Source organism: Papaver somniferum, chromosome 1 (assembly GCF_003573695.1).
Source record: "Papaver somniferum cultivar HN1 chromosome 1, ASM357369v1, whole genome shotgun sequence".
Lineage (NCBI taxonomy): Eukaryota > Viridiplantae > Streptophyta > Magnoliopsida > Ranunculales > Papaveraceae > Papaver > Papaver somniferum.
In genome coordinates this window covers 61,353,261-61,377,545 of record NC_039358.1, presented here as the reverse complement: position 1 = coordinate 61,377,545, position 24,285 = coordinate 61,353,261, and the positions used below count along the sequence as shown (strand labels likewise).

Sequence of the window (24,285 nt, the reverse complement as noted above, 5' to 3'; positions counted from 1 at the left end):
GGGGGTGACGATGGCGTGAATATAGCTTTGGGATATCTGGAGGATTCATATATTTACATCATTATTCCACATGAGGCAAAGCCCGCCTTTCCTACCAATTTTAGGGACAGAGCAATGATTTTGGAATTGCATAGTTTGAGCGATGCGCATGATTTGGTTGTCGTACGCTAGAGTTTCAGATATGAATAGTATGGTTGGTTTATACATTGTGATTAGTCCTCGCAAGTGTTGTGTCAGAGTCGGATGGTTAATGCCTTGGCAGTTCCATGCCAGGATAGACATGGATAGGGGTTGGGGAACTAGCAGGTGAGGGTGGTTGCGTTTAGCGAGATTAGCAGTGGTAGTAGGTTTTGGTTAGGTGTGAGATTTTATTGATCAATGCAGTTAGCTAAGATAAATGAGATTTATGTGTCTGAAGGTAAAATGGCATTAGTGAGAAAAAAGAAGGATGTAGGTGCAGCTAGGGAATTGGGGGAAAGACGACCCAGTGCTCTATAGTAACAGACGAAGCTTGAGAATTACAAGTTAGAGCATTTCAGCAAAGCAAAGAAAGAAACACAGTTCAAAATGCACGAATATGAATTGGAAAAGTTAAAGAGTAGCCGTAAGACTATAAGCGAGTAGTAGGATAAACAAGATAATTCGCATGAAAATCACCCCAGGCAAACTGTAATCGAATTCAGAAGCAAAGATACCACAGTGAAGTAAACAAATGAAAGAGATGCAAAGGTTTAGAAACCAGAGATGAAGGGGGATCCTACTAGAAGGCTGCTTAATAACAGCTTCCACATAGGAGTTAGAGAGGATTAGGGTGAAAGCAGACGCAGGTCAGAAGAGTTGAAGAGTAGAAGGCACAAAATAAAATAAAAATCAAAGAAGCAAAAGGGAGTATAAAAAAGTACAGAGCAATAAACAGATTATAACTTGAAGTTAAAAAGAAATACAACATAGAGACGAGGGGAAAGGAAAACAGAACAAAATTGACAACAATTACTAACAGGGTTTGAGTACTACTGACAGGCAAAGAAGTAAATCAGAGGTTTGAGTCTTACAAAACCTCCAGTGCTTAAAGGAAACCACTAACAGGAAAAGCATAACTGGAGGTTGGGATAATTAGCAAGCAAATATGGAAGTACAAGTAATTAATATAAGAAGACCAACGATCATACAAGACGGCTAAATTAAAAGCACATACAAAATTTACTACTACTCAAGCACATAACATGACAACTATTCTATATATGAAACACATTAACCCTACTACGGCATATACACATACATTGCAGCTAGTATAGATATGATTACAAAGCGACTTACTATGGCATACTCACAGAAAATATAGCTAGTCTATACTAAAAACCTACCAAGAAATATGGCTAATATGCTTTTAATCTGGATTAATCTACAAAAAGAAACAAACTAAAGCTCTACTAAACAAAGATAACCAAGGAAAGCAAGAAATAGTAGGAAGCAAAGGAGATGGGGTATCCACCATCCCCTGGATGTGTCATTGCGAGTTGTTTTTGAGTTGACGCTACATTGGAGTTCAAACCTGGTCTGTTGAGGGGCTGAGTTGTGACTGATGGTTTAGAGGATGGGAGAGCTGCTGCTGTTGAAGATGAAGGACTTGATCAGCTGAGATTTCTGGAGGATGTTAAGCTGGTAAAGGAACTTACTCATCCATGTCTTCAATTCTAGGCAATTTGGCAGGTTCAAGCTGTTCCATCCATTGATTATAGTCATCCTGATAGACTCCTCTAAAGCTGTTTGCTGCCGATGATGTGCCTTGGTCGATGCTCATAAGGAAGTATTGTTGCTCCGGGTTTTGTCTTTTTGAGCCTACCCCATTAAGAGTGCTAGTAGGACTTGATGTAGCTGAAGCAAAGTCCAAATCAGATAATAAATCGTATTCAATATCCGAAGTGATGAAAGGAACATGGCTTGCATTTGCTACTGCTGGTACAATTATTAAATCTAGAGCATTGAGCTGCCGAGATTCTGTTGCTTCCGTTGGTTTATATTCTATTATTTCCCATTCTGAGATAGTTCTTTCAGAGGCTGATGACATGTCAGAGTGAAAGCCTTCTTGTAAATAGCCTTCACCAGGGATCTTTTTTTTCTAGTTACTAAACCCGTTGCTTTCCCTGATGAGATCATTATGGTTGAGCACCTTCTTCTACCATCTGGTGAATGGAACACCAACCTCAACACTACTTGGTTGAATACTGACATTGTTGAAGCCATCCACAAAATTGTCACTCATCCTGATGATGAAGATACAATTGTGTGGAATCTCATAGACTCTGGGAATTTCGCAGTAAAATCCCTATACAAAGCTAAGATGGATCATCTTTACAGAAATAATATCCAGACTAGCAACTGAAAGACTTTGTGGAAAATGGACATGCCCCAGTTATCCATTTTTTTTGTTGGAAATGTGCTCATAGGATTCTTCCTACTAATGCTAAAACTGCAAGCATTTTGCACTATATTGACCCCATATGCAATTTGTGCAATAGTAGGAAGGAAATTATGACATATATGTTTCTTAATTGTCCTGCTGCTACTTCTATATGGCAATTACTTCTTGAACCTTCACATGAAATGTTTGGTTGCAGCACAAACTTCATGGAATGGTTAAGCACTTGATTTAGTTCCGAAACAACTAGTAAGAGTAGCAGAATCTATGCTACTACTTGCTGGTTCATTTGGAAGGCAAATACTAACATCAACATCCAGTAACATTTGTGTAATTATAATAGTGTGCACAATCTGAAAAATCATACTCTCAGTCAGAATTATCACTCTGACAATAGTAGTATTGATATATCTGAAGACGCCAACTACTCCTTTGATTCTGATCAAAGAGGAGATTATGGAATCCAAATACAAATCTTACTTCACTGCATTTACTGTTATGAATTTTACAGGAAACATCATTGGAATTAAAGGATATCCAAAATACAATGGAGAACGACAGGAGGAACAGATCTAACGACAGGAGGAACAGATCTAATTTTAAATTGGGTCAAAGAAATGCAACACATGTAGAAATCCAAGCTGAGTCCATGAAAATTCTTGATCGTTTCAAGATGCTCTGATTATGCTGTTCAATCAAGATATCATCTAAGTTACATGAAAATCTTAAAAGACAAATGAATGCTAAAATAAATATTAAAAAACAACTTATTTCTTTTGTTTTTGTTTTAGTCGGTCTTACTCCTATCCAACTTAGGTTCCTTTCATCTAACATTTATAGCTATGAATTCGATAAGTTCATAAGTTCCTTTCGTCTTACTCCTATCCAACATTTATATACTTTCATTTATATACTTTCATTTATAGCTATGCATCGGAAGAACTCGATATTTAGGAGTGCTGGTATTATTACTCTGGCCACCTGGTATTACTCGGGCCACCAGATCAACTGTGTACTCTCCGTAGGCTTTCTGCCTAAGTTTTTCGATAAAAAAAATAGGAAAATCTCCATTCGCACATTTACTCCGGTGTCGGTCTTTCCAAGGAGAAACCAAAACGTTTCGGATGCAAATTAAGAAACTCGAAACTCTTTTGAAGTATTTTAACGTTGGACAAAGCAACATGCTAGACATCACATATTTTTATAGACACGAACGCAACACAATAAAACAGTACACACAACACGAGAAGCTTCTTATTTACTTCGGCCTAACCTAAGGCCACATTTGACTCCAACAACAGAACTAAACCCAATCACACCAGCCTAGCAAATAGACACAAACAAAAGAGAAATACAGCCAAGTAAGATCTAGTGATGTCCGGGCATCTTCTCCTTGATCTTCTCCATTATAGTCTTCTTCTCGTGATGCTGTACGGTCTGACCAGTATGCCCAGTAGTGCCCGGAGTGGTGGTAGTAGTACCTCCATACCCAGTGGTCCCAGTGGTGGCGGTGGTTGTTTGTTCATCAGTCCTTTTATGACCAGGCAATTTTTCCTTGATTTTTTCCTTCAATCCCTTCTTCTTCCTCCTACCTCCTTGCCCATCATCCTCCGACTGCATTACAAATCAATATAAATGTTAAAAAAAAAAAAGCAAAAAGAAAAACAATTTCCAACGGCCATACTGATTTTATTTATTGCCTACAGATGCACTTGTGTCAAACTTACAGTGCTAGAACTGGAGCTTCCAGAGCGATGAAGCACGCCACCACCTTGACCTTGGTGTTGCTCATCATGATGACCAGTGATACCAAGTTTATCCCCAAGCTTCCCAGTAACTCCACGCTGCTCATCGTGATGAGTCCCTACACCAGTCCCGTGAGTACCTCCGAGACCCGACCCTGTGGTATCATAAGCACCGGTAGTGCCCAAAGCAGATCCAGTTGTGGTATCATAAGCACCAGTAGTGCCCATACCCGAAGCAGTTGTGGTGTCATAACCACCATGAGTACCTCCTCCAACACCAGTACCAGTTGTTGTGCTATCATAAGCACCGGTCCCAGTACTTCCATAGCCACCAGTCCCGGTTGTCGAATCATAAGTACCACCAGTGGTAGAACCTAGACCCGTCCCAGTTGTGGATCCATAACCAGCACCAGTAGTATGAGAAATGGGATTTCCATATTCGTCTGTCGTCCGAATTGGGTTGCCGTATTCGTCAGTAGGCTGAATTGGGTTACCAAACTCGTCTCTGTAGTAATCAGACATTATTTATGGTAAACTAAGTTCTTCCTCGGGTAAGAAAACAACTCTAGTTGCTTCTATGTGAAAATGAAAGCACTGAAACGCAAAAACTAGTTTTCTTTCAGAATTTGCAGAAGATTGTATTGAAACGTGTATAGGAATGTAGATTATGATGTGTAGTGATTTACTAGAAGTGTGAAGAATTGTGTTTATATAAACGAAAGAGAAGTGAGCTGCTAAGTGCGATACTAACACGTGTACAATATGAAATCACTTGGCTTAGGTGTACTGCCACGTTGAGGTTTGATGTCAACGTGGCAAACAGTTAGAGTGACACGTTTAGATGGTAGAGGAAGTCGGCAAGTTAATTTAATGATAATGTTTTGAGATAAATATCCCATAAATAATTATTGCTTTAGGTGAAATGGATATAGCAGATTAAAGTTTTTGGACAGCTAGCCGCATATGTGGCAAAATAGTCAGGCTTATGGATTTGCTCAGGTGGTGTGTTTGGTTGTTGATACGAGTGATGCATAACTTGTTGGTACCTCTAAGTGGCCCCGTGGTGCAGTGCTGTTCGCATAATATGTCGTCCGCGGCACTCGCAGTGAATCGTCTAGGTTGGTGTGGGGTGGTCTTGTGAGAAAACCAAAACTTGATAGGCCCTCAATAACTCTGCATCTTTCATTTTTGTTTTGCGAGTACCAACTTGAGTAGAACTTCAAAAAATTGATCGGGAGATTAAAATGCTCTATCATCTACGGTGTTTTTTTGTTTTTTTTTTTTTGTTTTTTTTTTGATGGAAAGATAAATTTCATTAATCAAATAACCAAGTACAGGAGATTTATAATCTCATTTTTTACAAAAACATTGGAAATAACACTAGATTTTGAAACTCTTTGTTGAATATTGGTAGACATTTTTCCTTTGGTATATTTCTTTCTTTGTTCTTCATCTACAGTGTATAGACTTGGATTCTAATAATTATGAGATTATAACAATTGTGTATCTTCTGTTAACCCATCATGCATCAGCCACATAGAAATGACATTGCCGACCTAAAGCAAGTGCAGTAAAAATTATGGTTCCTACTTTTCCAATTGATTGGCTGTTTCTCTTCTGCTTCTAAACAAATTAAAAATGTGGATTCTAGAGTGTAAAAGTCGTAATATGAACTATCCAAAGTGAGATATCCATGCTGCAAAACAAAGGTTTAAAGGATCCATGACTCTGTACAGTCGAGTTGATATAGTACCTGCAGGCATGTATATTTAGGACGTTGCTGATTTCATTTTTATGCAGCCTGGTAAGAGTTCTCCATTGATCTAAAAGATTATTACTCCTTAGATTTAACCATATTATAGCGAATTCAACAGTACGGGGAAAAATAAACAAGCAACAAATGATCATAAACTTATGTGAGTGAAGGGTCCATCTGTTGAATAGCTACAATGGATAACACCAAGTATAGTTGATTCCCTAGGTACCATACAGTATAAAGGGTTCACCGAAAAGCTGAGCAAACACAATATCAAGAATGAACTCATATCCACAATGATAATACAGACCCAGGTTACTAAACTTTATCATGATGTTTCTGCTGGTGATGCAGAATTTGCCTTCACAGCATCCTCATAGCGGAGGCTGTTTTCTCTTCTATAAAGAACCTTTGCACCCTGAGAATAGTTGAAAGCAGTTAAGCGAACTTAGTTTACATCCACATGAGCAAAAGTAACAGAAAGAAAGTAGAAACTAGCTATAGTAAGAATGGTTGTAACATGTGAGAAAAACAAATGACACAATTGCGTAAACAAGAGAATACAACAAACACTTGCCTGAAAAATTGCACCAAGCTTTTTCAATCCTTTAGCTCGCAGCCTGAGCATGTCTTTTGAGACACTAGGATCCTTCAAAACCTGAAACAGAAGGATACCACCTAACAGTCATGACCTCAAATCCTCGGTATGAATATTTAGCACAACAGTGTATTCCAAGAATCAGGAGAATGATAAACTTACCGTTTGGCAAACACGTGAGAGAGTTGACTCGATGTCAACCACATTGATCTTCCAGAGAGAATTAACCATTTCATCCTTTTTACCTTCAAGATGTTTGATCAAGCTCTCTTCTCTGTTCTCAGTCTGATCCAACTTCTTCATGCCTTCCTGGATCTGAATTAATGCCACAGCACCTATACAAAAATATTACAAAATAATAATAAAAATATTACAAAATAATAATAAAAGTATTAGCAACTTGGTCCTATAAGCTAACAAAAACAGACTAGGAAGGATCTATTGCTCTTCTGTTGGTGTAATCTCACCTGAAGCTGCTGTTACTTGAGATTTTATATTGTGACCTTTGTCTCGTACCCACTCTGCTATAAATGGTACCCCCATAAGACGTCTCTTCTTTCCAAGTTCTCTTGCACCCTGCCTTGTATAAATATATCCAATGGTATGCAGCATAGCCTCACCAAAAGCTGAAAGTTTAGGAAAAGATGAAATCCTTAGGAAGTTCAGTCAGAGAAAAGATCACAAACAGAATAGTGCAGGGTTTATCAGCAACATGAGCACATCAGAGTCACAGAGAGTTCTCCTTATGGATTCAATGTGCAGAAGTCAGCACATTAAAAGTGACGGAACAAGATTAACTTATCATTTCCAGATAGCCCCCTAAATTGGTCCACACGGGTAAAAACCTTTTTCTACAGTGAAAGAGATACTGGTTCTGATACCAGCAGGATATCGATTTGGTGGGCATCTGTGGGAGTTAATATTGTTGTTAAGTGTTTGGGCAGGAAACTTCTTTGTACAAGTTAAGTTTGAATAAGAAACAAGATAATGGAGAAAATTACCAGCTTGTGACAGTCGGCGGGCTTCTGAGTTTCCCCAACTTACAAATTCTTCCTTTCGACCTTCGACAAATGGTTGAAGACGATCTATCAGAAGTTTTATTAATTTTTCTTCTCTCTCTTTCTGAATCTCCTGAGACTCAGAAATGATGACACTTAATACAAAAGATATGAGAGTAGAAAAGTGTTAAACTATCTAAAAAACTCTACTGAGCCGGTATTCTCATTCTGACCTGAATTCTCTGCCTACGGAATTCTGGAATTTGGGAATCTTCTTCAAGTTCCACGGATGCTACAGTAGCCAAGGCAAGTTGACCTACATAATCATCAAAAAACTCACTCCCGAAAAGCATACCGAATAGTGTAGCAGGATCCATCATCGAATCACTGAAATTAGAATAGAAAGGACGACAATCAGAAGTTAACTCTTTCTCTTCCCCCAAACGATGTGAAGTTAAGGAAATGAGAGAAAATTGAAAATAGGAAGACAAGAAGATAGTGACAGAGATAAATGAGTATTCTTTCAAGGTTATGACTTGTACAGACGACTACACCCCTAATTTACTAAACTAGTTTCTGAAAACAATGTTATAGTAAAAAAATTAAGATATTCTTATAAAACAAATGTTCTCACATCACAGTGAATAGTTTAAAGCATAGTTTTCTTACAATGAACCCCATATACTTTCTGAAACATCAACAGTTTGGGTTAGAACTTACTGAGATAGACCTGCCTTTCCATTCTGATCATAGTCTTTACGCTTCGCAGGGTCACTTAGTACTTGATAAGCCTCACCAAGTACCTTCATACATATATTAAACAGCATAATGGCAATGTCAGAGCTAGAAAGGAGAGAGGGGAGCTTGTGAAAAGAGACGTTGGAATTTGCTGATTATATGAATTGCCTGAGTAACTTATTCAGTAGGCACGATTTGAATCTTTGAATCTTTGAAGTCAAGACAGGGAGAGAATGACATGAAGCTTATTCGGGCATACGAACTACAAAGACTTAAACTACCATTAGGACGTACAATCTTATGAACTGCAAAGGATGATATGTCCCAAATAGAAGGTATTGGTCTTACTACTGCAAGTACATTTTGGTTTTAACCAAGAACCAACCTGAAAATTTTGAGCTGCTTTAGGATCTCCAGGGTTTTTATCTGGGTGCACCAGCCTTGCCTGCACAAGAAATACATTAAATTACAAAGTATGAGTTCTTCTCTTTACATACAAATACTCAAACACGAAAACGTGAATTTGATCTGTCTTTTCTTTTCTGTTCACATTATTGCTAGTAAGGGTTGGCGGAGTAATGACATTCCATGCTTGTGAGTGCAAATAAGATCTGTGCTTAAGGTAACAATACAAGTTTGAGATAGGGTAGCTTTTACCTTAACATAGTAAGCCTTCTTGATTTCAGCTGGAGTTGCATCCACATTGACGCCCAAGATTTCATAATACTCAGTCTCTTTCACCATGGCTAGAAAATCGAGCTACAAGATATAAACAGGAGGTTCATTAAAAGGACTACAGCATAAATGAACATGTTGATGCCTAGCAAACAAACCCAACAGCTCTAATATTCACTGTAAACAGTGTAAAAATCAGCTTCACTATCATCAAATTCACAAGTAAATTCAGACTTATAAATCCAAATTGAAGAATCCACAGAAAGCAACATTCCCATTGTAAAATTAAAATGTCATAATATCCAATAACCATTCTATTCTAGCATAATTAATCATCCAACAATCCAACCTAGTGAGACCAGCGTTAAACTCAATTCAATTTTGAACGAAGGTTTTAGATTTGACAGAACACAATCACTAGAGATAGAACAAAAACAAAAATTGAATTCAAAACAAGGAAGTAAAACTACTCATTAAATCTATAAAGGATAAAATTAAAAGGAAAGGAAACCCATCATTCTATACTCAACAAATTAACCCAAAACATGACGAGATTCTGAGAGAAAGGGAGTGAAGGGGGGCTTACAGTTCAAGCAGTCTCGGGGTAATGTCCCAGCCAGATGAGATTACACGAAAAAGAAAGATCTATTTGATGGGGGTGCTCCGGAGTAAAAACCAATGTTGCGCCAATATTTCTACTAAAATATCAATATTAATCAAGCTAGAGAGAATGGGAAAAAGTAGCCCTAGAAGGAAAAGCAAAGCATTTGGGATTCCCGACCAATAGTTATCTCACATCTCACGTCGTCCCCACGGTGGCCCCACGTTGAGTTAACTTAGTGGTGGATTTAAGGTAATAAATATGTTGATGATCATTTATGAGAATAATGGTCTAGACGATTGATTGATTGATTAAAGGGAAATTCGAAGATCTGGTTTCAAATTTCATTGAGCATCCAGGCAGGTTGGAAACTGCAAAGACACTACTAATATTTACCCATCAGCTCGGGTAAGGTATATGGGCTACCCAACGACCCGTCCGTTCATTAAGAATTGAGAGTATGAGACTAGTCGCATTCAACATGGTAATGAGACATTGATTATGCTTAAATTTGGTGATTCAGGAAAGAACGTAAACAAGTTTTGTCAACATGTAAATTGGAGAAACAACAACCTTGTATGGCTTCAAACAAGAAAAAAAAAAAATCTTCAGATGGTACCATTACATTCTGTAACATTAGTTTTTCTATCTTCTAAAATGCAAGTCATAGCCCTGAACTCATTGATCAGAGCTTCGTTTAGAAGTATGGGTATAGCCACACTTCTCTGAATGTACAGATAAATATCACCTCTCCAGTGATGAGAGAGTCAACCCTGGCATAAAAGAACATGAAAAGGGAATTTTGCCCTGTGCTGATCTTAAGGATTCACTTAATTCTTCTATCTGATGAGCCAACATGTAAACCTCATGGGCTTGTTTCTTGGTTACCCACTCCTCTAGCATCCTGCAACGTAATAATGCAGCATTAGCCAGAACCAAGAAAACAAAGAAAAAGATAAGAATTTTCTAAAAGAACTTCCACATGGTGCAATTCAAGTTAAAGTTTACCTTGATTGAGCTTCAGTGGTGTTGCGTCCATCTGAAAATAGCACCTTAACGACAGCCTGCAAATTTGTCTTTGAAATAGGTCCAGTAGCACCCCCTGTTTCCACACAAAAACCACTACAACACCAGGCATTTGTATTTAGGAGAACAATTTGGAGCATAGGAGAGTTGGTTTTAAGATCCCTCACTACAGTTCGGAATGATAATTCCTCATTTGCACTTTCTATCAATTGATTTGCGAACATTCTTTCTAGGGAATGCTTCCTGTTTAGAAGACAAACCAATTTGTAGGTCAGCTTAAGAAAATACAACAGTGTGAGCTATAAAGTTAAAGTAAATGCTTCAGAAGGTTATCCGTTGCAAAAGAAAACAAGTTAGAATACAAAAGGTAATCAGTTCAATCCTACCTGAATACATCTCCTACTCCACCGGCAGGTAAATTTGAGGAAATGTAACACTTGAAAAACCGAATACCGCCATCCAGTGGTGCATGTCCATTATGCATTGAAGGATATGCTCCAACAATGTGAGAACACTGACTGCAAGGGAATTCTATCCATTCAACATTTTTCGAAAGGTTAGAGGTTCTAACCATGAAACCATTTCCAAGAGACCCATTAAGGACAGATCTTTGATCTTTTAGGAGCTTAAAATTATTCGTAAGTTCTTGATTCTCAGAACTTGTCTTCTCCATACAATCTTCTAGGCTTTGAATGAAACTTGTCTTCTCCATACAACAATGGCTATGGTCATTTGAAGAAGATCCATCTTCTTTCACCATATTTTCAGATAAATCTAAACCTGACAGAGATGTGCAAAGTGAGGCATGCGGGAAACTATGTCTTCCATTAACTTCATCATCTAGGATGGAAACAGCAGGTATGCAGCTAGGTTTGTCATCACCATTAGCTGTTCTATCTCTTTCATCAGTCCCACAACATAAGCCTTCTGAACGGCCGTTCTGCGGATCTATCCCGGACTCCGTCACACATTCTTCACTGGCAAGACCAGATTCTTGGACATACTTTTCGTTTCCCTCCAAGGAATCAGGAAATACATATCCAGAAATGTCATCCTTGCTGACAACCACACAAGTTGCGTCATATAAGCATATACCCTTTACAGATGAATAAGAGTTGGCATACTTTTTAACCAGTATCTCACTTATACCTCCAAATGAACAACAACAGGTCCCAAACCAATTATCAGCTACCTCACGCCAATCAAATGATGGCATTTCCACAAAAGATCTGAACAAAAAAAAAAATACAAACTGCCGTGAACACATGCAATCAAGTATAACTAAGAGAAGCACGTAGTAATCAACTTAAGGATTATTTCGGAAAAATCGAAAACATCTTACTACCTGAGAGGTGTTTTTGTCAGTTTATATGAGCAATTCTTGCAATAAAAATCCATGGCATTCCCAGACAATAGGTGTTTTATATCTGTACCAATGCATCACAAATTCAACACTTAAGTAAGATTACACCCAAACATTGACAAACTCAATACGGAAATAACAAAACAAATTCAAGCTAAACATACAATTAATGAAGAGTATTAGAGAAAATTTGGAATTTTTAACTTACCAGAATCAATTGAAAGGGGCTGAAAAGAATCCGAAACCTCAGCAGAACCCTCATCAGACAAATTCAGAACCGAATTAAAATTTGCAACAAGAGGGTGATCAACAGGAAGAACCAATACCAGTTTAACCTCAATATGATCCTCAGTTGCTTTAAAATCCAGTGGAGAATCGACTTGGATTAAAACCTTAGGTATAGGAACCCTAAGTGAGTTACCAACAAAACCCTCAACTAGAATTTCCTCCTCCCAAGTAACAAGAAGCAAAGATTCTTCAAATCTGAGATCAACTTTTAGGGTTCTACATTGAGTTGCAGGCTTAACATCAGGATTGAAGAGAAATAATTTCAGAGTTGAGAGATGAGATAGGGTTTCCCATGTGTATCTCCATTTTCTAGGGTTTTGGAGTTGAGACATCTTCCTATCTTTTGGTCTCTCCCGCGTAATTGCTACCAGGGTTTAGGAGTTAAAAGAGAGTTGGGCAAGAAAGAAACCTAATATTTACGGACACTTTATTTGGGGAACCTGCACAAAACTTGCCCGGCTGCGACATATACCACATCATGCACGGTCACGGCATACTTATTTTCGCATCTTTTGGGTACTGCTCGGCCACTACTAAGCTGCCCAGCAGCCTTCCGACCGTGATGCTCAAATATCCTAACTTTTGAGTATTTGCTCATCCAGTTTGCCAATTTAGCCAACTCTTGGTGGCACATAATGGACAAATTTTTTTTTGTCAACTCCATTGAAATTTAAGAGATAAGTGCCAGTCCACGGAGTGATGCTAAGCAAATAAGAGTAATATGGTCACTAAAATAATACCATGTGATTTTTGAAGAAAAATTTGTACTCAAGAATTACAGATTCGGAATGTAATGGCTCAGAGTCTTCTGGTCTTGTCCTTTGTCCATAGAATTCATGCATCTCAATAAATATATTTCCTTTTTGAACATATTTTGCTGAAAATCATAGAGGCTATTCTCATTAATGCATAAAATATCCTTCTTTATGTATCATGAAATAAGGTGAGATCTTGCACTTAAATGTATCCATTCCCTTTAGATACTCCTCCTTGTATAGACGATGACTAATGTATCCATTTCATCATCTCCATTAATTCTTAATGTTCATGCCTTATATTCTATGCTCTAGAACTGCTATATGTGAAGCCTAAAAGTTGTTTTCTTTCTTTCTCATCTTTCTCTGAACTTTTGAAACAAAAATGAAGAAGTCTGCAACTTTTGAAAATCTTCCTCATTATAGTAATAAGAACGGAACAAGTAGTGTTGTGAATATAGGAAGATTAGTGTTGTTTTTGGTTTGTGTAATTGGTCTTACCTGGCTTTTAACCATTTTCGTTCTCGATTCACCAAATCCTTTTCATAAATTCATGTCTAAACGGAGTTATCCAAGGATCAAGAGCGATGAATTGAATTTAGAGAAATACTACAGTTCCATTGATCAAATTACTCCAGTCATCCATCCTCAAAACGGTATGCATATCAATTAGTTTTTGTTTAATAATTTCTCGTGTTTGTTCTACTTAGTTTTTGTTTATATTTGATTGTTTTTTTTTTGTATGGTGTAGAGAATGTTGAAAACAAGTGTGACTTGTTTAAAGGCCGATGGGTTCCGGACCTTAACGGACCATCGTATACGAATTGGAGTTGTCCGACTATACCAGACTATAGGAATTGTATCAAATTTGGAAGGAAAGATACAGATTATATGAATTGGAGATGGAAACCGGATGAATGTGAGCTCCCAAGATTTAACTCCAAAACATTCTTAAAGATAGTTCAAGGGAAAAAGCTAGCGCTCATTGGCGATTCCCTTGCTAGAAACCAATTTGATTCACTCCTTTGTCTCCTATCTCAAGTAAGTAGCATCTCATTTTCATCTCAGTTTCTGTAAAAAAAAAAAAGTCAATTGCGTTGCTATTGTCCGCACTGCTGGTTTAATTTGCAAAATGCTTGAATTTTATAGCAAACTCTGCTTTTCAATGCATATGTAGAATATTGGTGCCTCATTTCCCTTAAGAGACATGAACAACGAATTTTGCAGGGCGAAACTCCAACGGAGATCAAGGACGTTGAAGAACCTTTTAGGACGTTTTACTTTCCTTCTCATAATTTCACCCTCATGGTCTTCTGGACAAAGTTCTTGGTTGCTAGCGAAGAGCGAGGAAATTCAACTATATCACCCGTGTTTAATATACACCTCGACAAGATTGACGTTAACTGGGCTGACAAACTGCCTGATCTAGATTATGCTATCATTTCTGCTTCTCACTGGTACATCCGAGAAAATTACTTATATGAAGGAGGTAAGCTGATAGGATGTATCTACTGCAAAGATCCAGGCGTTCATGATTATGGACTTCCTTTTGCCCTTCAAAAGGCTTTTGGAACGACACTTAAGTACATTAGTGAGTGTAAGGAGTGTCGCAAGGACTTGCTTACACTAGTACGAACATTTTCACCAGCACATTTTGAGTATGGGACTTGGAGTACCGGAGGAAAATGCAATAGAACAAGTCCTATCACTGAAGAACAGGTGGATATTGAAGGTACCAAATATGAAAGGGAAATAAGGGATGTTCAAATAAAAGAGTTCGATAATATTAAGAAAACAACAAATGGAATAATGTTTAAGAGTTTAGATATAACCAAGGCTATGATAATGAGACCGGATGGACATCCAGGGAATAGTTGGAAAGATCGATGGACGGATGGTAAAAACAGAACCGATTGTGTCCATTGGTGTTTGCCCGGGCCAATCGATGCGTGGAATGACTTTTTGATGGCTGTGTTGTAGAAGAATGGCTCTTCTAGGCTTTAAGAAAAATTTAGAGGCTTCATTTATCATTTGGTGATTTTTTTTTAATGGAATTTGTCTACTGTCGGTAGTAGACAAAAGCAATATGTAACGTACTGTTCAGTTTCCAAAGCCAAATGTATGTTATTCATTAAAAATTAGTTTCCATGCTCAGCGGTATCACTGGACTACTGTTGTACTTTTTTGATGAACACCCAACCAAAGGAATAATCAACTTAGATTAGATCTCTAACTCTAGCCTCTGATCCGTAACCAAAGACCATGAAGTCTGCAACTTTTGAAATTCTTCCAAACAGTAATGAGAAAAGAGAAATGTGTGATACTGCAAAAGCATGGAGATTAGTGTTATTTTTATCGTGGGTAATAGGTATTTCTTGCCTTTTCGCTGTCTTCGTTCTCGATTCTCCAAACCCCTTTAGTCAGTTCAGCTCTAAGCAGAAGCTCCCTTTCGTTAATAACAATGTTGCTCCTCAGAATGCTCTCAATCAAACTCCTGCCATGAATATCAACCCCAAAAAGGGTATGTATACAGTACTATACATGTTAATTTTATTAGTATTTGTTTTGTAGTCTAACTTTTGTTCTGATTAAGTTTTTGGTTTGATTATGGAGTAGAGGATGATGGTGTGAAGTACTGTGACTTGTTTAAGGGTCAATGGGTACCAGAACATAATGGATCATTGTACACAGAATGGAGCTGTCCGACGATACCGGATACGAAGAACTGTGGAAAATTTGGAAGGAAAGATGTAGATTTTGTAAATTGGAGATGGAAACCAGATGAATGTGAGCTCCCAAGATTTAATCCAAAGACATTTTTATCTTTAGTTCGTGGTAAAAAGTTAGCGTTTATTGGCGATTCCCTTGCTAGGAATCAAATGGAGTCACTCCTTTGTCTCCTATCTCAAGTAAGTTATACTTCATTTGCATATTCATCTACCTGTCTTTGCCATTGTTGTGATTCAAATGCTTAATTTTGGTGTCCTATTTGCTTAATTAGACTTACCTATGAGACGACACGAAATTTTGTAGGGAGAAACTCCGAAAGATATCTATAAGGACTCGGAAGACCGGTTCCGAACGTTTTACTTTCCATCTCATGATTTCACTCTCATGGTCTACTGGACAAAGTTCTTGGTTGCTGCAGAAGATAAAGGAATTGTGAATGGTTCAAGGACAAATGTGTTCGATTTGCACCTCGATAAGCTTGATGTTAACTGGGCTGATAAATTGCCCACTCTAGATTACGCTATCATTTCTATTGCTCACTGGTTCTTCCGAATGAATAATTTATATGAAGGCGGTAGACTGATAGGATGTACCGAGTGCAACAACCCAAACATCCCTGATCTAGGAACTCAATTCACTATTGCAAAAGCCATCAGAACTGCGCTTGGATACGTTAGTGAATGCAAGGAGTGTAACAGGGGCTTAGTTACTGTATTTCGTACATTTTCTCCTGTGCATTTTGAGTATGGGTCTTGGAATAGTGGAGGGAAATGTAATCGAACGCGTCCATACACTGAAGAACAGGGTAATTCATATAATGCAGATTGGGAGCGGGAAATAAACAAACGTCAAGTGAGCGAATTTGAGAAAATTAAGAACACAACAAAAGGGAAGATGTTTGAGATTTTGGATATAACTAGTGCGATGATAATGAGACCAGATGGACATCCTGGGCATCACTGGAAAGATCAATATTCCAATGGCAAGTCTTTCACCGATTGTGTTCATTGGTGCTTGCCGGGACCTATTGACTTATGGAATGATTTGCTGATGGCTGTGTTGCAAAGAAGGAAGGGTTCATCCGTGTAACATGGGTTTTATAGATTTCACTTTTGTAATGACATAGGAATATAGGATCGCTTTGGTCTTTATTTATTTCTTTTCCTTTTCCTGATCGATGGGCAAAGTCTTTTTTCTTTTAAAAAAAGATTCACGGACCGCCAAAAAAACCGTGACTGGAAAAACCGAGCAAAAAGCTCTCACATTAACCGTCCCCTGCTGTCCTCTGCGAGGCCCACCGGAACCACATCACAACAATTGTGAGTACACGTTTTTTTTGTGGTTTTTTTGGCGGTCTACCCCTAGAGGCTTAACCAGTCAATGAAATAGTAAAATGACATAGTCCCTTGACCAGTCAATGGAAAACCCAACATCCGTTATTTATTTGAAATTATTGGAACAAATAACGTGTAAGGACCCTCAAGATCGTCAACGCTATTAGACCAGTCAAGAGACGATTTAACCGCTATTTTGACTCGATAAATTAGAGATGAACTTTAATTGAAAGAAACTATCTAACAACGATTTAGATACGAAATTAGTACTGCTGGATAGATTTTGAAAAGTTATGCGCAATGGACTACTCGAACGTGTCAATCGGATACCAGATGAAGAAGATTTCATCAAATTTGTAAGAAGGGTAAAATTGTATTTTCTCTTAGTAACCTCCTGGCTGCCCTTATCAAATCTTATGGGTGTCCTAGTAAAATCCCTTGGCCTTATCTACACCAAAACCCGGAAGAAAATTCATTCTTTTCTTTTTTCATCTTTCATCTTCTTCTTCTTCTTCTTCTCTTCTGTTTTTTCTTCTTTCTTTCTTTCGATTTTAAATCGAAGAAGCAATCTTGAGTTGACATGAGCGTTTCGTTGAAGCTGTTTAGATGATCAAGGAGATGTTGCTTTTGTTAATTGTGAAGAAGAAGTTGGTGTTGATGAAGAATCGATGAAAGGTAATTTAGGGTTTCTGTTTTGATTGATTTCTTTATGAAATTGATATTGATTTTTGGTGTTTTAATTCTTGGGTTTGTTGTTAATTGAAGTTTAGATGGATGTATTAGGTTTAATTTGGTTTCTATAGGAAATTGTGATTCGGGTTAGGGTTTAGATGAATTGAAGATTAAGGTTCTTGAGATTGGGGAAGCCGCAGATAAAGAAAATGGATTGAATCCAGGTGATTGAGGTTGGGATTCTAATTCAGGGTTTTGCAGAGAAGAATCAGAAGTTAGGGTTTATTTTAGAAGATAGTTTTGTGTAGAATTGAGATGTCAATCGAATTATGGTTAGATGATATGAAGATGGGTCTGTTGTTGTTTCAATGGGGTTGATGATTGTAGGTTGAATTACAGAGAACTGATTACAGGGAATGAAATGAGTTAGAATGGATTTGATTTCAGTTGTTGAGTTTGTTTAACTGATAATGATGATTTTACTTATTGAAGTTTAAGTGTGCCTGAGTTGAAGTATGAAGTGAATGGTGTTGATACCAAATCAGTTGCCGGTGCAGGACAAGGCAGACAAGTTGAGTTGAGTATAGTAGGGAGATGTAATTGTTTGTTAGGAGTGTGTTAGATCACAGGGAGGAAGGAAATATGAAATGATGTTGAGTCATGAGATAGGATGTTGAGTCATGAGATAGACATGTTGGTGGAAATTGAGTAGGGTGTTGTTATCAAGTACAAGGAGAAGAACTGAGCTGAATTTAGATGTATGAATTAGGAATATGTTAGCTAGTGCAAGTGAAAGAAGATGGTCAGGAGTTATGTTTGAATCGTTTTGTGGGATGGTGTTGCAATGGAAGTCCAGTGGCAGTGGGAGTTGGTACTAGAGATGGTGTTGTTTATGTATCTGTGATTGCAGCTGTTGGGAGTGAAATTGCAGTTGAACTGTTAGTGCAGAAAGGTTTGGAGTGGCCTGTGTGGAGAGAAGTTGATATACTGTGTTGTTTTGAGGCTAAAAGGATATGGTAGAAGTTTATTTGAATGTGAGGGAGTTATGGCTTGGAATATATTTGTAATGGTTGAGTCTAGACTGTAGTTGAATTGCATAGTTGTAGTGTTAGAGCACTGCTCGGTTGAACTCGCATGTGTTGCTATCTCAAGCATGTTTGTCAATGTTAGTGATCAAAACTATAAGTCTTGATTTCTAGCCTGTTTATAGATGTCTCGGACTAGGACATAGATTTTGTGGTTGAGTATTAGACTTCACGGCGTTCATCATTTGAAGACGAAGAACTACTAAGGGGACCTTGTGGAACCTCATCAACAAAAGGTATGTGGAGACTGAAACTCATCTATCACTTGGAAAGTCTATTTCTACTCTATCTCCTATATTGAGACATAACTCGTATTACGATATAGTTTTCTATTATGCACATTTGAGATTTCGAGCTGAGTTTATCTCCCTTACATATTTCTCGAAATATGTGTTGGCAAGATTTCGCTTCGACCAAGTTCATCTTATATCATGTGAAAATTGCCGAGTAACATCTTACATGGTTTGTGTGATACAATCATTTGGTGTAGACTTGGAATGTTTCATTATTATTATTTCAATATCTTGAAAATTGCTTTGATAATAATAGTGTGTGAAAACGGCTATTGTCATCCTCTAAGAAAGTTTCAATGATTTAAATAAATAGTTTAGAATCATGTAACCATGTTTGGATATAAACATAGTGTGTTATCACATTTGTGTATAAGTCCAAAACCGGGAACCTGAAGTATGATTACCCGTACGCGTACTGGCGGATGTTGGATTTCTGGGAAAGTATGCGTACCCGTACGCATACTGGCGGCAGCCTCACGTCCGTGAATTTCTGCTGGAGTTTGGAATGTAAATTGGTATGTGCACCCGTACGCGTACTGGCGTAACCAAACTCGGTCCGGCTACTTAAGTATGCGTACCCGTTTGCATACTTGAGTTGGTTACTTTCTAAAATCGGTTGTGTACATGAACTTAAACATTTACAAAATAAGAAATGCAATCTTTACAAACCGTGGATATAATGTTCATGTACTGATTCGAGTGAATCAAACCGATTTTGCTTCAGTTGTGTTCTTGTATACTTCTATGAGAATATAGCAATTGAACGCTCTTTAACTAGTTTCATGTGAGTCATTTGAACTAGTTATGGTTAAGATGAATAAGGTTGATATGAGAGTAATCATATGGATAACTTCGGGTAAATTGTTGATCCAACATAGTATACACGTTTGGGTACGGTTACATAAACCTAAATGAGGGTACATTTCATTTGTGTGTAACAAGCTAAGTTCGATCTAACTGTTGAAAGATATTAGCTTGGTTGAATCAGGTTTTTCATCTAACGGTGAATATTGAATGCTTTGTTACCAAGGTAACTTGGATTGCAAACCCTGATTTGAAAACTATATAAGGGAGAACTCTAGAAACTGGGAAACCTAATCCCCACACCTCCTGTGTGTTACTAGTTGCATCAGCTAGAGTCGATTCTCCTTTAAACTTAGGTTTCTATCGAGACCCTGTAGGTTAACGACTTCAAAGACTTCATTTGGATTGTGAAGCCAGACCCAACTGTTTTCTTTGTAGTTGCGTGTTCTGATCTTTCCCGATTCTATCGTGTTGAGTACAATTGAAATAATTGACTCGAGAATAATTTCTCCGATAGGCAAAATAAAAGTAATCACAAACATCTTTGTCTCATCGTTTGTGATTCCACAATATCTTGTTTCGCTAGTCGATTAAGATTATTGTGAGGTGATTGATAATATTAGGATGTTCTTCGGGAATATAAGTCCGGGTTATCAATTGGTTCATGTTCACCTTTATTTATCAAAAACGGAACAAAAACTCTTGGGTATTTCTGTGGGAGACAGATTTATTCAATCTATAGACTTTTCTGTGTGAGACAGATTTGTTTATCAAGTCCTCGACTTTGGGTCGTAGCAACTCTTAGTTGTGGGTGAGATCAGCTAAGGGAATCAAGTGCGTAGTATCCTGTTGGAATCAGAGACGTAAGGAACGCAACTGTACCTTGAATCAGTGTGAGATTGATTAGGGTTCAACTACAGTCCAGTCCGAAGTTCATTGGTAGTAGGCTAGTGTCTGTAGCGGCTTAATATAGTTTGGTGTTCAAACTGGGTTAGGTCCCGATATTTTTTTGCATTTGCGGTTTTCCTCGTTAACAAAATTCTGGTGTCTGTGTTATTTCTTTTCCGCATTATATTTTGTTATATAATTGAAATATCACAGGTTGTGCGTTAAGATAAATCAATTAGATAATCCAACATTTGGTTGTTGATATAAATTGATTGACACTTGAACATTGGTTTTTGGTACTGTTCAAGTTGTTTCACATAATAATCAGGCTCGCGGATCTCCAGCTGTTTGATTTGTTGATTACATTGTGAAACAGAGATATTAAACTCTTTGATATACTTTTCCCTTGATTGAGTCTGACTGTCTAGTTGATTCTCTAGAAAGTATATTGGAGTAAGTCCTCTCTGATTGCCAAACGAATTGTTGGGTGTGGTTATTAGAACCCCGCATTTTCAATTGGTATCAGAGCAGGCAAACACATTAAAGACCTTATAAGTCTGTGTTTATATCGATCTTATATTGACAGAAGTGTTATCTCTAATAATGTACCAGTTCAAAAATTACCAGATGATTCTGAAAGCTTGGATTCACCTGAGAGACCTGTCACATCTAAGTCAATATCTAAATATTCTTTTGATGTAAAAACTGTTGATTGGGAAACACTCCAAGAAGAACAATTGAATGAACTTTCTGATGAAGGTGATTCATACATCGATAGAGATGTTGATGAGGAAGTCTCAGAGTATGTTAAGTTTTTGGATTCGTTGAAAATGAAGAAGATTACAACTTCTCATGTCACACCTCTTCTGACTCCTCTCTGTTGAGAAAACAAGAAATTGGAAAGGATTTACGGAGGTCTTTATGGTCGGAATCGCTCTTGCGAATCGATCCTCAAAGATACCGAGGAAAACCCGAGTAGAAAGTCACTTGAATTTGATCGTGTTTATCAAAAATACTTCTTGTTAGAAGAGAAACTTACAGAAATTGAAGCAAGGATTAATTCCCAGCAAGCAAGTTTTGATGACAGAGAAGGCGCGTATCTCGCTCGAGAAAAACGCCTTGAGGCTGATTTAGCTGTTGCTCTTGATAAAATCAAGATGTTGGAATATGACTTGAAAAAGTTCAATACTAGTTCAAGCAAATTAACCACTATGCTAGGAGCAAGTAAAAATCATCGTGATACGCGATGATTGGGCTATAAGGGAATAAATGCTCCAAGTACTAGCAAAGAGGTCAAATTTGTCAAGGCTAGTGATTCTTCTCAACAAAAGGTTTCCACTAATGGAAAAAGTGAAATACCTTCACCGACAGTTAAGGTTCAGAAGAGCAAAGTGTATCAACCTCCAAAGTCAGCACACACGGATCAAGGTAAGAACATTCCTTATGTTTGACACTATTGCGGAAATAAAGGTCACCTGGAAAGGAGATGTCGTTTTCGTATAAGGAATGAGAAACTTCATGATGTTCTTGTTTGGCATCACAAGAAGTTGTGAAACCAAGATCATATGTTAAGACTAATCCCCTTAACGTTACAGGTTGTAACTGTCCAACCTTTAGGCAAAGGAATCAGTGCTGTGATAAACCTAGATTTGCCTACAAACGTCATATGAATATTTTTCACAATCGTAATGGTTATCAAAAGGATAACTTCTTAAAGACGAAGACAAGATCCGATGCTCCCAATTGGAGAAAGACTAACTTGCAAAAGAATAGTCAATCCAATTCTCTTCCGAGAATTCTTGAAGAGAGTAATGGGAAGAAGGTACCGGTTGTTCCTAAACGCACTCAGAAGTGGATACCAAAGAAAGTCAATGATGTTTTGAGTGTGAAAAGGAATGATCTCCTAGAAAATTCCATGACTACGGAGAAGGCAGTATCCATGATGTTGGAACTTAAAAATTTCTTTGGAAAGATGGATTTGGATGTGAAAGGTTCTAAAAGCGATCTCTTTCATGATAATCCAAAAGTCACTTGTGGTGAGCAAGACATTGTTAACCTCAACACAACTTGAGCGTATTGTAAGTGCATCCTCACCAAGGAATGCCCTGCTATGTATACGGTGAGGGAAGTATGAGAATTGGGGCACACAGATTATGTTCGGTAAGGCTGTAGAATTCGATTGGACTCTTCTAAAAAGGTATGTCTATAAACTTGAGCAATATTTGTGTTTTTATTTGCTTAGAGTACTTATAATGATCCATGTACCTGGCTTATCGTTCATTTCTACCTAATTTGATTTGTGTTTAAGGTTTTTAAATGTTTAGATTTGAAAATAGTAGTTCGGGATGTTTGAACTTCATGGTACACATACCAGGTATGCATACCATCATTTAAAATCAAAATCCAGAGATTTTAGTACGCATACCCGTTCACATACTGCTCCAGGTCACGAAAATTCGTTTGCAAACCCGTATGCATACTGGCCTGTAGACGTCGATATTCGGTAAACTCGTTTTGGCCGCAACTTCTTCGTTCGAACTTGGAATGACCTCATTCTTTTTGCATTATCCTCCTCTTTGAATTCTCTTCAAAATGGTTATGATAATTCTTGGATTTGGATGAGTTAAGATTGGTGTTTGTCCCGACTCTTGTTTTTGAGTGTTTTGCTCCGTTTCGTCGCACTTGTTCCACTTCTCTTGGACTTGGGCACTTGGATTGTTGGGATATGTTGTTTACGTCCGTGAACCTTGACTGTCCCATACTTGTTCAAAAGTTATCTCTATTATGTCGGTATGAAAGTATTGATAAAAGATAGAATGAACTTTTGCAAACAAAAGTTAAGCCCTTTATGTCATTATTTTGATAGAAGAAAGGATAAAACTTTTGTTTACAAGGATTAAGTCTATTATATGTCATTGTGCAAATAGTGATGAAAAATAGAATGAATCCTTGTTTATTCCGCAGTATTGGTCTTTCTCCGATCCACATTTTTGTGTATATACTGTGTTGCTCCGTAAGTTCTCTTATGTCGAGCATGGCCAATTGAATTGATCATTTTTGTGGTTGGTTCAATTGAGATTTTTGGATTCAAATCCATGTTTTCATGTGATTTGGTTATATCCAAAAAAATCCTTCTTTTCTTGTAAAATCAAGGTCGCCTTTGTTGTTCTTTCGGGAATGACATTTTATGAGGGAAAGTTCTTTTTGAACTTGTGCTTTATTGTCAAATCTTTCTGGGGAGTGTGGCTGTGGAATATTATAGGGATTATCTTGTATCTTTATAAACTCCTTGATGAATGCATTTAGCGGCTTTATGATTGCATCTAAATAAGTTGATATGTTATTCTTTTTTGGTCATGAAGTATCTCTATGAAAATTTCATGAGGATCCCACTAGTTTTCGTATCTTTGCCAATTTATATTGACAAAAAGGGGGAGATTAATATGTAGTTTCATACTACAAATACCTATGGTTTATGGATCATTATGTAAGGGGGGGTGGTTTTCATGTGGAGATG

General features: G+C 37.6%; 5 protein-coding genes across 5 annotated transcripts; 2 read left to right on the top strand and 3 right to left on the bottom strand.

Moving 5' to 3' along the window:
- Window positions 1-3,556: 3,556 nt before the first annotated feature.
- LOC113329627 (dehydrin DHN1-like) lies at window positions 3,557-4,830 on the bottom strand. The gene is made up of 2 exons (XM_026576485.1): window positions 4,147-4,830; window positions 3,557-4,033 (listed from the first exon to the last, which is right to left on the bottom strand). Exons 1-2 carry the CDS (start codon window positions 4,684-4,686, stop codon window positions 3,788-3,790), a joined length of 786 nt encoding a protein of 261 aa, XP_026432270.1. The 5' UTR covers window positions 4,687-4,830; the 3' UTR covers window positions 3,557-3,787.
- A 1,214-nt stretch (window positions 4,831-6,044) lies between these two features.
- On the bottom strand, window positions 6,045-9,877 carry LOC113288606 (chaperone protein dnaJ 10-like). The gene is made up of 10 exons (XM_026537699.1): window positions 9,516-9,877; window positions 8,912-9,013; window positions 8,640-8,699; window positions 8,237-8,319; window positions 7,750-7,903; window positions 7,520-7,649; window positions 6,986-7,144; window positions 6,681-6,853; window positions 6,498-6,578; window positions 6,045-6,338 (listed from the first exon to the last, which is right to left on the bottom strand). Exons 2-10 carry the CDS (start codon window positions 8,996-8,998, stop codon window positions 6,249-6,251), a joined length of 1,017 nt encoding a protein of 338 aa, XP_026393484.1. The 5' UTR covers window positions 8,999-9,013; window positions 9,516-9,877; the 3' UTR covers window positions 6,045-6,248.
- A 181-nt stretch (window positions 9,878-10,058) lies between these two features.
- On the bottom strand, window positions 10,059-12,657 carry LOC113288597. Its single transcript, XM_026537689.1, has 5 exons — window positions 12,128-12,657; window positions 11,902-11,983; window positions 10,943-11,785; window positions 10,539-10,799; window positions 10,059-10,434 (listed from the first exon to the last, which is right to left on the bottom strand). The coding sequence occupies exons 1-5, from the start codon at window positions 12,537-12,539 to the stop codon at window positions 10,275-10,277; spliced, it is 1,758 nt and encodes a 585-aa protein (XP_026393474.1). The 5' UTR covers window positions 12,540-12,657; the 3' UTR covers window positions 10,059-10,274.
- Window positions 12,658-13,237: 580 nt separating this feature from the next.
- On the top strand, window positions 13,238-15,139 carry LOC113329619 (protein ALTERED XYLOGLUCAN 4-like). Its single transcript, XM_026576476.1, has 3 exons — window positions 13,238-13,618; window positions 13,714-14,003; window positions 14,190-15,139. Exons 1-3 carry the CDS (start codon window positions 13,348-13,350, stop codon window positions 14,940-14,942), a joined length of 1,314 nt encoding a protein of 437 aa, XP_026432261.1. The 5' UTR covers window positions 13,238-13,347; the 3' UTR covers window positions 14,943-15,139.
- Window positions 15,140-15,224: 85 nt separating this feature from the next.
- LOC113321502 (protein ALTERED XYLOGLUCAN 4-like) lies at window positions 15,225-18,718 on the top strand. The gene is made up of 5 exons (XM_026569438.1): window positions 15,225-15,483; window positions 15,579-15,871; window positions 15,996-16,777; window positions 18,191-18,294; window positions 18,483-18,718. Exons 1-5 carry the CDS (start codon window positions 15,225-15,227, stop codon window positions 18,716-18,718), a joined length of 1,674 nt encoding a protein of 557 aa, XP_026425223.1.
- Window positions 18,719-24,285: the final 5,567 nt, after the last annotated feature.

Excerpts from the sequence above, each read along its gene's own strand:
- LOC113321502 (XM_026569438.1), top strand. The coding sequence starts at position 15,225 with ATGAAGTCTGCAACTTTTGAAATTCTTCCAAACAGTAATGAGAAAAGA. Across the intron at positions 15,484-15,578 it reads GAATATCAACCCCAAAAAGG|AGGATGATGGTGTGAAGTAC; the intron begins GTATGTATACAG and ends ATTATGGAGTAG. Across the intron at positions 18,295-18,482 it reads GTTGAGTATAGTAGGGAGAT|TGCAAGTGAAAGAAGATGGT; the intron begins GTAATTGTTTGT and ends TATGTTAGCTAG.
- LOC113329627 (XM_026576485.1), bottom strand. The coding sequence starts at position 4,686 with ATGTCTGATTACTACAGAGACGAGTTTGGTAACCCAATTCAGCCTACT. Across the intron at positions 4,034-4,146 it reads GAAGCTCCAGTTCTAGCACT|TCGGAGGATGATGGGCAAGG; the intron begins GTAAGTTTGACA and ends TTTGTAATGCAG.
- LOC113288597 (XM_026537689.1), bottom strand. The coding sequence starts at position 12,539 with ATGTCTCAACTCCAAAACCCTAGAAAATGGAGATACACATGGGAAACC. Across the intron at positions 11,984-12,127 it reads GCCCCTTTCAATTGATTCTG|ATATAAAACACCTATTGTCT; the intron begins GTAAGTTAAAAA and ends GCATTGGTACAG. Across the intron at positions 10,435-10,538 it reads ACCACTGAAGCTCAATCAAG|GATGCTAGAGGAGTGGGTAA; the intron begins GTAAACTTTAAC and ends ATTACGTTGCAG.
- LOC113288606 (XM_026537699.1), bottom strand. The coding sequence starts at position 8,998 with ATGGTGAAAGAGACTGAGTATTATGAAATCTTGGGCGTCAATGTGGAT. Across the intron at positions 6,854-6,985 it reads TCAAGTAACAGCAGCTTCAG|GTGCTGTGGCATTAATTCAG; the intron begins GTGAGATTACAC and ends ATTTTTGTATAG. Across the intron at positions 6,579-6,680 it reads TCTCACGTGTTTGCCAAACG|GTTTTGAAGGATCCTAGTGT; the intron begins GTAAGTTTATCA and ends CTTCTGTTTCAG.
- LOC113329619 (XM_026576476.1), top strand. The coding sequence starts at position 13,348 with ATGAAGAAGTCTGCAACTTTTGAAAATCTTCCTCATTATAGTAATAAG. Across the intron at positions 13,619-13,713 it reads AGTCATCCATCCTCAAAACG|AGAATGTTGAAAACAAGTGT; the intron begins GTATGCATATCA and ends TGTATGGTGTAG. Across the intron at positions 14,004-14,189 it reads TCCTTTGTCTCCTATCTCAA|GGCGAAACTCCAACGGAGAT; the intron begins GTAAGTAGCATC and ends CGAATTTTGCAG.